At 43.1% G+C, this 13443-nt stretch overlaps 1 protein-coding gene across 8 annotated transcripts in view; it reads right to left on the bottom strand.

Moving 5' to 3' along the window:
- The window catches only part of mgat5 (alpha-1,6-mannosylglycoprotein 6-beta-N-acetylglucosaminyltransferase), a 65640-nt gene that overhangs the window by 18328 nt on the left and 33869 nt on the right, over positions 1 to 13443 (bottom strand). For all 8 annotated transcript variants that reach the window (XR_003833544.1, XR_003833547.1, XM_029450082.1 and 5 more), the window contains 5 exons: positions 11429 to 11590; positions 9702 to 9871; positions 9200 to 9334; positions 5693 to 5826; positions 426 to 559 (listed from right to left, as the gene is read on the bottom strand). Coding sequence is in view for 6 of the 8 variants with exons in the window: in XM_029450082.1 (XP_029305942.1) it covers positions 426 to 559; positions 5693 to 5826; positions 9200 to 9334; positions 9702 to 9871; positions 11429 to 11590 (735 nt within the window). In the remaining 2 variants the exon portion in view is untranslated. The remainder of the gene's footprint in view (positions 1 to 425; positions 560 to 5692; positions 5827 to 9199; positions 9335 to 9701; positions 9872 to 11428; positions 11591 to 13443) is intronic.

Below are 13443 nucleotides of genomic sequence, written 5' to 3'. Positions count from 1 at the left end.
CTTTCCTCTGAAAGTTTTACCCAAGGTTGTTCAAAGAGTTTCACTGCAGAGGTCTCAGAGGTCTGAAAATAGGTTATTCCTGGTGCACCTAGTGTGTCCCTTTCATCGTCAGGAGGAATACACACGTATGGCACGTATGTATCTATGTGTACATTCGTGCATGTCAGAGGGTTTTAGTATTTGAGCAGTCAATACGTCTGCATGTATGTGTGTACATTATAAGTTTTGCACTTGCATGTACGTGTTATGTTTGCTACCTTTGTTACTTATTATCTTGCCTTGCCTATTCATATTTCTATTTCATGTTATTTTACTTTTCTTGTGTCACAATTTCTAAAAATAAGAAAGAAAGAAATGTCCATGTTTCAGGGCGTAGATAATATGCACAGTGCGTTAGTACTATCGTAAATGTCTCGTGTGCATACCTTCCAGAAGTTGTCCACTTTGCCGTAGACCAGCGACTGGTTCTGTCTCTTGATGTCGTCGATGTGTCTGATGTCGCTGGCGTTGAGGTGCTGCTCCACCACGAAGCCCAGGAAGCTGTTGTCTGGGGTGTGAGCTGCAGTAAATAAAATGCATACAAACACACTCGTATGAATATCAGTGCATGCCTTTAAGAGATTAAGAAGACCGTCAGAGGCTCCATTGAAACTTCAAGGTGATGCATTTAAATGTGTTTTAAAATCAGAAGAAGGAAAGATGTGAGGACAAAATAAGTCATCGCTTCTTTGGGAATAAGATGGCAAATTAATTCCGGCATAGGTATCCATTTTCCTCACCTTAATTTATGCATCACTGAGGCAGAATCGTGCACATGCACATGCGCCTGCGTACAATTCAGTTAACAAGCCCATTTTAATCCGGGCATTTAGCACGGATCATAAGTCTAAGAGAGATACGGGAACACGGCTGCACGACACAACTCGACGAGCACTCTGTTCCTTATTGCTCGGTGATAGTTACTATGGGAACAACAAGATGAGCAGGTCAAGTGTGGAGCCCGACGCTGTCAGCTCTCCGCCTCACAGCCATCTGCCTTGTAAAACAAATGTGAAGACAAGGAGTGGGGGCGGGAAATGATCAGTCAAAACTGAATATACTTAATAATGTAATTTAGTAATAGAACAAACAGACTGAGACGCCGACCTCATCACCTCTTGAAGTATATGAAACAGGCTGCGAGGTGCTTTGGTGCACAGTTGTGGTTTGTGTTTGGACCGCGAAGGAGCGGCTGTGGTCAGAGCTTGTTGTTTTTACCACAACGCTATTTACTACAGAGTCAGATTAAGGTCAGAGGTAGATGGAATTGGCTTCAGTACAGTAAATAAGGAGGATTTATTGGGAATATTTCAGTAAAGAATTTAAACATACTGCGAATATCCTCTGGACTAAGCACAGCTCATGTAATAATAATGTTAGAGATGCAGCTGCTGCGGCGTCATTTCACTGCCGTAGATAAGAGCAGAAACAGTGAGAGCTATTAAACAGTAGTTTCACAAATACTGTTGACGTGTCGTTTTCAGGGTGTTGGCCGCAATGTGACATTCTCTCCCACTCAACAAAGACCCAATGTTTGTTCACTCGATCTCTGCAGGCAGTCCACATATTGGATCTGGCTAAATGTCTTTGGGCAAACATAAAACAATGAAATGTGCTATGCAGAGTAAATGAGCCCAGCACCAGACGAAGCAATTATTGAGAAAATGTGCAGTCTCATTTTCCTCTAACGATTTGAAAAGGGCATGAAGAGAAGTCTTGTATTACCTTGTACTCATCATAGTAACAATAAAGCGTAATTCAAGTTTGGAATGTTTGTTGGAGGCTTATCACAGGTTGCTTTGTACTTTACACATCCAACTTTCCTCTCAGCGTCCTGACTGGACATGTTAAGTAAGATGTATGTCGTTACAGTGTGCAGTGCTTTCTCTGGGCAAAGAGCCAGACAGTGAGTGTCACACTATCTCTGCTTTACACTGCATGTGATTACACGTCTCAGGTTTCAATGTTCAAATCCTTCTGTTCTGCACTTCCCAGCATTACAATGCACAGAGGAGCCTTTTACCCATCGGGTGCTGTTACTTTAGTTTGTGTTATGTGTGTGTGTAGGAGAGCACAGGGATGTGGGAGTTATGAAGATATCACAAGATCTGTGTGAGGTGTCAGAGATGCAACAATTAGTTGATCATTTTTAAAACAGCTGGTTTTCAAAATGAGCCAGTAAATAATCCGCAGATTAATCGATAATGAAAATAATATGGAGTTGCAGCCCGAGCCAGAAGAATGATGGTTACTAATAACTGAGATGTAACTCTGATGGCAGCGATGGTCCCAGGCACTGGGAGAAGGCAGCACTAACACTTGTGTACCAAACTATCTGTGCAAACAGGACAGGCTGTTAATTACTGTTAGGCCCTCTTGATGCATTTGGCAACAGATGCCTTCTCTCCCACTAGAGCCGCCACTCAAAATGTCACTCATCTTGCCACAGCTTCATTTGCTATTAGCTAACAAACAGACCTGGAGGACAGCGTTGCCTTGTCGCTCTTGACAAACTTGTGAATTGTGCGACAAAGTTGCTATGTTCACTCTGTTAGTTTTGGAGTCAATATTGGCACAACATTGTGTGGAGGAACAGGGTGAAGAAAGGGCGGGATATGTCCTCTGACGGGGTGAGAGGGGCTGTGCACGTTAAAGAAGCAGGAAAGTCTCACAGTACATCATCACACGATGGTACCTGCACCACCAAGTCCAAAAAAACTCACTGCCCATGCTTAGTGAATACATTAAAAAGAAAACATAGAGATGGAGCAGTCTTTCTGGCCTTCAGTGTCGGAGCTTTGGGAACATTATGCTAATCCGCTGCAATCGATGGAAGCGTCTGAAAGGGTTTCGAATGATGAGGGTAGAAACGCAGGGAGAGGTGCTCACTTACAGCAGAATAACACCCTCAATGTGTGAACAGACGCAGGCGAATGCAAAAGGGTCAGACGATCTTGTCGACACCAATGTTTCATTACAAAATGCTGTAAATCCAACAGATATATATATATATAGACGAGGTAAGAGGGCATCTGAAAGCCATTAGTCTGCATTTCATTACCTTTTGCAAGGATCTCATTCTCAACAAATTATTCCTTTATGTCTGGTAATTCTTTTTTCATTTACTTTGTATTCATACAATATTTCCCAATATTATCATCATCCATTAATGTCTGAAATTCCCCATTTCAAGATTTGTGACAAACAGAGAAAAATAAAAACAGTTAACAATTAGAGAGTGATCATTTCTTTACCATGTAATTATAGATCTGCGAGAATAAAATCTGACCTATGGGGCGTCACATAGTCAACCCAGTTCACATATACTGCTATACTATTATTTTGTAAACAAAGAAGAAAGTATGTTTGAGCTTTGAACAGTGACTCATGCGTGTTCGAGACAGCCTATTGATCCATCACAGATGGATAATAAAGATAACCTTTAGCGAGAGGGTGTGCCAGCGACATTATCAATCAGCCAGCAGATTTCAGGGTCAATTACGTGGTTGGCAATGCCTCAGAGATAAATACTATGTACTGCTATGTTCGAGCTCTGACAATTATTAATCATCATTTCCTTAAGGGATTAAGTATTCAGCGGCAGAGATACACACAGGAAAAGGGTTTAAAAGAAACAAAGCTGATTTCTTGGCCATGTATGCATCTCTGTGACAGTAGATACAGTCTTTTTAATTTGATTAAAACGTCTGGATATGTCTGTCTGTAGTCAGGGTTATGTCCCATACCAAGGTCCTTTGTAATAAAAACCTATTTTTAAGCTGAAGAAGAGTAAAGTAAATACATTAGACTTGAATTGAATCCTTACATGTCATTGTGACCTACAGGAAAGGTTAAATTCTTTTTAGTTATTACATTTGAAGTATTCAGCTCCCCTGATTATAAATGGCTTCTGCTGGGAGACAACTCTAACTGAGACACTCAAACACAAACTGTACCCTGCTATCCCGACTCTGGAATAGATTAATGAGCTCAATTTGGCCTCGTCTTGTCTTATTGGCCAGAGGCCACAAGCTCCCAATTCCCCAAACCAATAATTTATAGAGCGCAGCCTAATCGTAACAAATGGACCAATCCAAAGATAGGATAGATTAACGACAAGCACCTGATCTGTCTATTGTTAAATCTACATTCAGTTGCTGAGTTATAATACAATGCAACGACCAGGGAATCTAAATATCACATTTTATATAAGGTTAGAGCAGGTAAAGGTGTGTTTACTTCTTAACTCGAACTACACTGTTCTTGCAAATAGCAATAAAATACTTTAATATTTCTTTGACGCTCTCGTCACTTCCGGTTCTAAAAAAACCAAGATGGCGACAGGCAAAATGCCAAGGTCGAGGTTTCAAAACGGAAGTCCACAAACCAATGGGTGACGTCGTGACTACGTCCACTTCTTATATACGGTCTAGTGATAAATGTGAGACAGAAATACGAGTTCCTTTTGCAGATCCTGGCACCATAAGTAAAGTGTCCACAAGCAGTAAAGTCCACCCATTGTAAATCCAAGCTGACAGAAGCACCTGCTCACAAGTACAACATGTGCAAATATAATGTGTGCAAAGTCTGATAACATTTCCTCATCCTCGGAGGTGTAATGTAATAGTGTTTGGTACACATGCTACTCTTCAGCCTGAAGGTAAGGTGTTGCGCAGCACAATGCAGAGAGAGGGGGGGAGATCTTTCACGTCTCTCGTGCCTGGAAGTGATGCCACTCGGAGGTTTTAACACTCGGCCGAACCACTGTGCACTTGTTTCACCGGCGATATCATCTAACCTAGCGACTCTTTACTGTATTTGGTGCAAAGGCAACAGTGTGCTATGAGAAAGACATACCCTATTCAGCGGACAAAGGTCCTATTCAGGTGCTGTGGCATTCTGGATAGTTCCTGGCCTCACCTCTCAAACAGGGACTGCAAGGGTAACGTTTCACTTTCTCTTAGCCACGGGGAAAAGGTCAATACTCCCGGGGACTGTCTCCCCTCTCTGCTCTGCAGCACCACCACCACTGATCCACCTCAGAGTGAGCATACAGGAGGAGTGATGTACACACACACACAGAGCAATAAAACCCCGACGTCCTACATTCATAATCACAGTACATTGGAGAGCGTCTGACCTCTTAGTTTCCTTTAATCTGCTCGACGATATTCCATTACAAACGTGCTGGATTTTCTATTATGCCTCAAAACATGTCATTCATAGCAGAACATCTAACTGGAACTGTGGAGATCGGCAACAGCCAAGGGTGTAATCATCATGAAAACTGATTCATACTGCAAGTAGCCGTGTTTGGCAACTTGGGAAAGGAAATGGGGAGAGTCATGTGGAGAAGAAGGCCAGTGTCCAGCACGATATACTTTTGTATTTGGGGCGGATCAGGATCTTAACTTGTTGACTCAAGAGGATGGATCCGTGCTGGTTTTTTATCACTTAAACTGTGGAAAACAGATTTAAAATCCTGCACTCACGGCATTATTGAGCCAAATGGCCTGTTTTTCCATTTTTATAACTACCAGAGCTAAAGCTTAGTCATCTTCTCGTGAAGGTTGTTGAATGCACTATTGGTAAGAGAGTTGTTGTGTGTGTGTGTGTGTGTGTGTGTGTGTGTGTTGGCATCCTGCAGACTTACGGAACATGGTGTTGAACTGCTGCGGGTTGAGGTTCCACTTCCCCCAGGGCGTCTTGTGACCCTTGGCCTGGGCGTAGTGGGCGTGGTTGAACTCTGGTTCTGTCCCGAACGAATCCAGCACCCGCAGCATGCACCTGCGACACAAACACCAGAGTGTTAATGTCTGCTCCACGCCAGAAGCAAAGATGCATGAGAAGCTTAACATTAAGATCCAGAGGTGGTCGAAGTAATAACAGTGTAGAAAGTCAAAGTACAGAAGTATTAGCATCAAAATCTACTCATCATCATTGAATATACATAACAAACAAATACAACTTTAATTCATTCATATTAAGCATAGTGTAGTATTAATGTAATTGGAGTTATGGCTGAACACACTGTACGAGTGTCTTTGATAATGTAATTAATCATGTATGCAGTGACACAGTGATGTATCTATAGAGTATCATGAGATTACACACACGATGCCTCCGCTCGCAGACAGGCAGATGGAAACATCCCGCCCTGTGGAGGTGTGAGACTTTAAGGTCACAGCACAGGATTAATTAGACCACAACCAGCGGAGGGACTGGTATATATGCAGAGAACAGCTCGCCCATGACCTTAAACTCCATGCTCTGCATTCACTAACTCACTCATCGTCACTCACTTCTCTTTTTTAGATGCTTGATTACATCTGGTTCGCCCCGTCCTTCGCTAGCTATTTTACAAAAAGGGCCAATTACAAAAGAGAGGAAAGGATGCCATTAATCTAAATCATTTGATCGGTTTCTCCTACAGAATACTAAAACGATGAGATTTACTGGGAATCTCGAGCCTCAGAAAGATATTTTTCTTGTAGGTGAATACAAATGAGGTGCGTCTCAATCTCACAACACACAGACATCTGCAGCTAAAACTTCTCCCTCTCTCTCTCAGTGATCGTCTCTCCGCCCCGGCAGATGCTGTGCAGCTGGCTGTGTGAACTGTGAAAGCCGCTGGGAGAGTTGCGAGCTGGGAAACACATTCACCATGAGGAAACTTTAGACTAAAAAGCAGAACAACAACAACAACAACATGCCCACATGCCAGTTCCACTGTCCCCGGTAGATTCACCCTCAACAGATGGAGCAGTGCTGTTGGAGCCATTACAGGATGTAAATATGGCTGCAGGGAGGCTTTCAGTGCATATTGTGAGTCCAGTGAGTTGACCGTGGGCGTTATAATGTGACAGGAGTTGCGGCTGTTCAGCTCAACAAGTGTGCACTTAGTAACATTTGCTGCACTATCCCAATCGAGCTGTGCAGAGTGAGGATGTTGTTGACGCAGATGTGTAATTTCGCTATATTGTGGTCCCCCTACAGTGATCCAGTGGATTAATAGCTAACTTTCTCTCCTGTTATGAGCATCTCCCTTGTGAAATAAGAAATACATAAAATTGTCCTATATGGGTCGTAAGGAAATAAATATCAGATGGGAATTTCTGTTTTAGAATAATTTACCTGAGGGGGTTGTTGCATGTCTGCACAACCCTAAAGCTAAACACAACAGCTGCATGGTAAACAGATAAATGAGTTAATTATGTGTATTATGAAAGAGCTGGGAAAGATATACTGTAATATGTTACTGATTATTTTACAGGGATTCTCATCCATCTACATTAGCACTAAGTCTGAACCTAAATCGTTTTCTCTCCTGTGTTTATGAAGAACAGATGAGAAAAGTTTTTTCCAGGATACTTGGAAGTCGCTTACGTTACTTTTTCCATCTGTGAAAACAGGTTTTTGGAAATCACCTGCAGCGACAAGCAGCAAACATTAATTGTAAAAGTAATTATTTATGCAAAGATGTCCGAAAATGCTGTTTCCAGCCGCTCCTATATGCAGATGTCTCAGTTTTATATCATATTAAACTAAACATTTTGATAAATCTGCCACTGTTATCATATAATGTGCGGTGTAACAATGTTCTGCCAAAACGTTTACATGTTACCACTTCATGATTTGCATGATCGCACAATCTCCAAACGGACACTGAGGGTGAGCAGAAGCCAGCGCTGTGTCAAAACTAAAGCCAGAGGAGAAATGGTGAAATCAAACTGGTGGACACACGCAGCCGATGACTAACTTGTCATTTGTCCAGTTTCATTTCTGCATCAACACCGGCACATTTTCTGCAGCCTTGCTGATGCAGATGAAAGTGCGTTGCCCGATTCTGTTATTGGATGAAAGGATTAAATGAAATAGAACAATAAGGCAACGTTGGCTGTAGTTTATACCCAGAAAACAACAGCTCAGAGCATTCCCAATCCTCCGGAGTAGTATGAAACGCAGTGATACAGCACTGTAAGACTCATATCCAGAAGACTGGGGCAATAACAAAACACATTAATCACAAACGGGCCTGGGCTGCTTTGTCCCCAAACACAAAGAAAGAACCAGATAAAGGGGAACAATAATGACAGTTTATTGCTTGTACGAATTTTGGGTCTGATATGCAAACAAATGTGGCATGTTGGGTCCATAGGAAATCTTTCTGCCTGCCTTCCTGTATGACAAAGGTCAAGAGAAGATGGTAGCACACAGGGATTCTCAGGCCACAAAGGCAGAATGTAATTCACTAACAAGAGAAAGGAAAGTAAAAGACACGTTGGCAGATGCCGGGAAACTGACATGGTTACAATGAGTGCAGAAGAAAGCCGCCGACCTACTATCTACGCAATTCCTCTTTCACAAAGCACTGACATTCAGTGCTTTCATACATTAGTGTTCAATAATGGCAGGTAATATAATGCAGAAACAGCATCTGCAATTTATATTACACCTGGGGCTGAATCTTCTCAGGGCACAAAAAGGGAGCGGATGCAGTTTAAAGTGTTATGTCACAGACAAACAAAACCTGGTGACAAGCAGGAGGAACCAGCGGGGCCATTGGTGTCCCTCAGACTTATTGTTCTGCCTCTTTTCCTGTCAGTCGGAGCTGATGAGAGCTTTTTCAAAACAAACCAGCCTCATCTACAGTCCTCAGCGGAGCAATCGAGGGAGAGAATAGACTCAAAACCTTGCAAACAGCAGACGCTACTGCGGCCACTTGGGAAATTGTGGTAATGTTTGAGCAGAAAATAGACTCATTGTCCCAGCAAGTGCCAGGCAAGCCTCAACCCTATGCCCTTTGCATATGTGAGAAAAGCTGTTGGCAGTGGCAGCATAAGGTTAGATAACTGAAGAAATGACTGAATTCATTTGAGAGATAATGGGAGGAGTACGGTCTTGCTCAAACTAACCGTTGCCGTGCAAGATAAGTATTTAAACGGCTCTAGCAGAGCTGAATTGAAGAACTGGTTGTACTGGAAAGACGGCTAGTGTGAAAGAGTGCATGGTATACGAAAAATGTGGCTTCAAACTGACTGACTGACACATTTTCCACTCAAAACCAGTGAGAACGCAGACAAAAACACAAACTGTGTGGCCATGTAGGCAACTCATCACTCGTGGTCAGAAGGTGGTCGATGGATGTAAATGTACTTACTGGTAGTGGACCCAGGAAGGTCCCAGCGTCTTCTTAAACTGGGTGAGGCCCACGATGTCGATGTAGATGAGCTCGACCACCTTGTCACCCTGGGTTGGGCAACTGGACTTGTTCCCCATGACCTTGCGCATGATCCTGGGGGCAAAAGTTTGAGTTTAAATGGTCATTTGGTCATTAAACATGGCGAGGTTTTACTCTAAGTTTGTAGTTGCCTAACACGCTTTTCTGGAAAAATCTCTGCCTACAAAGTATACACGGTGCAAAACTGTTGGAATCGAGTGTTTCCTCCCTCAAATTGTTTTTCTTTATCTAACCTAAACCATCTGTTGTGCAGACGTACATCTGGATACACAACAATCATTATTATTATTGGCTCCACGGCTATACTATGACCTTTGAATCGGGAACAAACAGGAAAGAATAATTTATTTCCTGCAAGCCTGGTCCAACATACAGTAATAACTTAGAGAATATGATAGTACTCAGTGTGTTTGGTACTGACTCTTTGAGCTCGGCCAGGGAGGCTGAGATGCGAACATCATGGCCCAGCAGGTACAGCGTGGTTATGAGATCACTCCATTGGACCAACTCTCCCAATGGACCACCGCTGAAGGCGTTTTCTGCTATTTTGAAGCCTGACTCCTTGGTCAGCAGGCCCAAGTGCACCAGGATCTGTTGTGAGGGGAAAAGCATGTTATCCTTACAGGTGCACGGTGCACATGCTGAGAAAAACACATTAACTCAAATATATACAACACACACGCACACAAAGGGGAACACAGTGTTCCACAGCAGGAGCAGGAAGTAATAGCAAGCTTTGTTTGAAGTGACCGACGCATTTTTCATTGTTGACAGCCAGCCACAGTCCCAGAGCACACTAGTCAAGGATTAATATGTGCGGATTAATAGCTAAAAGAGATTAGCGGCTGAAATAAAAACCTGTCTTTGAAATTAGAGAGAAAAACGCTCTTTGTTTAATTATAGACTGAATAGATTAAACTGAGACATTAAGGAGGGAAAGGTGAGACACCATAGATTGATAGCGAGATAGATGGACGGTTGGGGGTTCTTGTTTCTTGTACTCTTCGGCGCTCTCTTAAAAGGGGGATGCTGCTTTGAATCAGCACCAAGGTATCACGGGAATGTGACGTGAATTATTCACAAGGCCGGTGGAAAAGTGTGGAGTACATTATTCAGTGCTGGGAGCTGCTACCAGCTTGGGACACAATGGAATATCCATGTCAGTCCTTTCCCACCACCATTTCTTCAGTGAGCAAAAGTGGGGCAGTTTACAAGTGTGAATAAGAGTGTGTGTGTGTGTGTGTGTGTGTGTACCTAGGGCATGCATTTCAACAGGCTGAAAGTGTGGGGAGGGCGGGGATGAAACATTCAAATTTGAGTTTATAGCTCATATCCAGTTGTGAAGTCTTGAGATTAGGAGTTCTCCCAAATAGGTTATCTAAATTATATCTGTACCTGTTTCTGTAGTCTGTTGTAGAGCTTCGTTTAATAAAACACAAACTATTTCAAGGGAAAACGTCTTCCGGAGAGGATGCAGTTCTCTGGAGTCGGCAGGGATGCTAAACTCAGCAGCACAACTTCCTTAAACCACATCAAATTCATCTATTGTGGACTCCAGCATCTAAACTAGGCTAACACACCACGATGTCTGCCACCAGCTTTGTGTGGAGAAACTTTCAAAGATTAAAGAATGAAGATGCAAACTGAGCACCAACAGAATATGGAAACATTCTCAGCTTTATAGAACAACTTTAAAAACTTTAAACTAGACTTTAACGAAGTTTGTTATGTTTATAACCATTCTTAATATCAGCTGATCACAGGCTATGAACGTGGCTTTTTATATTCCTCGCCGCTATAGCAAAGTTCAAGCTGCTTTGTTCTAATACTGATAAATGCCGTTCGTTGGCCTTAATAATTATTCTACAAAGTAATACTCTAAAGCGGTTCCTAGGTTAGGAACTCATAAGTTATGCATCATTTCTTCCTTGTTGCATGTAGTTTTGCTTGAAATATGAATACTGCGTGTTGATGAAACTGATCCCGGGACAGATAACGTCTCCTTTTCTAGTCTGTTGGCTGGTTAAAGTAAAATAAATGATGTTATTCTGTCTCCAACTGATGTGTTAATTACACCTACAGTGTATCTGAGAACAAATCTCTCTTGGTATCTCCTGTGTGCTACTTTGCGCGGTGCGTTATGCCCACCTTTTTCCTCCGACGCCTGGCCAGGTTCTGCTTGGCAGCCAGCGAGCGGATGGCGCTGACCCACGGCTCAGCCATGCGACTTATCCTCAGCATCATCCAGCGGAACTCCTCGCGTTGTGACATCACGCGGTAAAGCTCCTCGAAACCGGTCCGCACCTCCGCCTGCACACACAGACACGACACAAAACAGTGACTGTGCTGCTACTGTACAGTATGTTCCTTCATCTGTGCACCAGACACTGTTCAGAGTAAGATATTCATTTCAAAGCTGTAAATCTAAAGACACTGTAACTGTAATTATCTTCAATTTGTGATCCTGTTCGCTGTATTATCCTAAATAACTGCATTTGTTTCAAGTGCTTTTATCCTTCTTTCTGCTGCAGCTGCTGCTGCTGCTGACGTAATCCCATGGGGATCTTTAAAAATGTATCTAATGTAATTTAATATTGCAATATTGACTACTGCACTTTCCAAATGGCTAAAGGGCAGTTTTCTTGGAGGGAGACTCTTCTGGAAGAGCTGTAGAAATGAAGAGCCTCTTCTCAAAGACAAACTGCATGCTTAAGGATGCTTATATTTGACCACTTTGGATTGGTAGATGGAAGCAGGGGTGGTGTAGAGATAAATGGGTGGATGAATAACTGTTGAAAGTTTAATATGTTGCACCATTTGTCAGCCTGTATGTGTCAATATAACCGCCAGAGACATCTGCAGAGGAAATGATGTATTGAGGGAACACAAAGATGTGCATATGTTTGAGATCGCTCCTGAGAGCAAGGTATTAAAGAAACTTTATATACATCTTTAGAGTAAAAACTGTGTGACAGGGTGAATTCAGAAAGGCATTGTAAGTATAGTGACATAAATACAAATACTGAAGCTTTTCAGAGTGCAGAGCAAATGTTAAAGCAAACTACAGCCACGGCTGTATAGACTGAAAGGAGTGAATACATCAGTCATGCCTTGTATAAGAAGGCTTTATAGAGGAGAGGAGAGGAAACAAGGAGAGGAGAGGGAGAGGAAACAAGGAGAGGAGATGGAGAGGAAACAAGGAGAGGAGATGGAGAGGAAACAAGGAGAGGAGAGGAAACAAGGAGAGGAGAGGAAACAGGAGAGGAGATGGAGAGGAAACAAGGAGAGGAGAGGAAACAAGGAGAGGAGAGGAAACAAGGAGAGGAGATGGAGAGGAAACAAGGAGAGGAGAGGGAGAGGAAACAAGGAGAGAGAGGAGAGGAAACAAGGAGAGGAGAGGAAACAAGGAGATGAGAGTAACAAGGAGAGGAGAGGTGGAAAGTAGAGAAAAAGAAACAAGGAGAGGAGAGAACACAAGGAGAGGTGAGGAAACAAGGAGAGAGAGAGAGGAAAGAGGAGAGAGGAGAGGAAACAAGGAGAGGAGAGGAGAGAAAACAAGGAGAGGAAGTAGAGAAACAAGGAGAGGTGAGGAGAGGAGAGTAAACAAGGAGAAGGAGAGGAAACAAGGAGAGGTGAGGAGAGTAAACAAGGAGAAGGAGAAGAAACAAGGAGAGGTGAGGAGAGAAAACAAGGAGAGGAGAGGAGAGAAAACAAGGAGAGGAGAGGAAACAAGGAGAGGTGAGGAGAGGAGAGTAAACAAGGAGAAGGAGAGGAAACAAGGAGAGGTGAGGAGAGAAAACAAGGAGAGGAGCCAGGAGAAACCACAGTGCCATTAGCAGCTGCTAAGGTGGCTGAAACAAGGCTGTTGCAGGGCATTAGCATCCCTCCTCACGACAGAAAATCACTTCCGCAGACTGAACGTATTAAAATCTGGGCCTGAATTAAAATCGCCAAATCCTGTCAAATGGCATCTCCCCACCGCAGAGGGCTCAGTGCTGTTGATGCATCCAGAGAGGGGATGAAGAGTGCTTAAAATTGATTCACCCGCAGCTGAGGGAAGGGGGTGTGTTTTCGAGGAGCGCCGATACTGTGGGCTGTGCGCAAGCCTGTCGGCCCGGAGAGGCACTCTAAGTGGGATTTGAGTGAGCTTGTGCACTGGCAGG

Source organism: Cottoperca gobio, chromosome 2 (genome assembly GCF_900634415.1).
Source record: "Cottoperca gobio chromosome 2, fCotGob3.1, whole genome shotgun sequence".
Classification (NCBI taxonomy): domain Eukaryota; kingdom Metazoa; phylum Chordata; class Actinopteri; order Perciformes; family Bovichtidae; genus Cottoperca; species Cottoperca gobio.
Note: the sequence above shows the minus strand (reverse complement) of the source record. Positions and strands in the feature narration are given on the sequence as shown.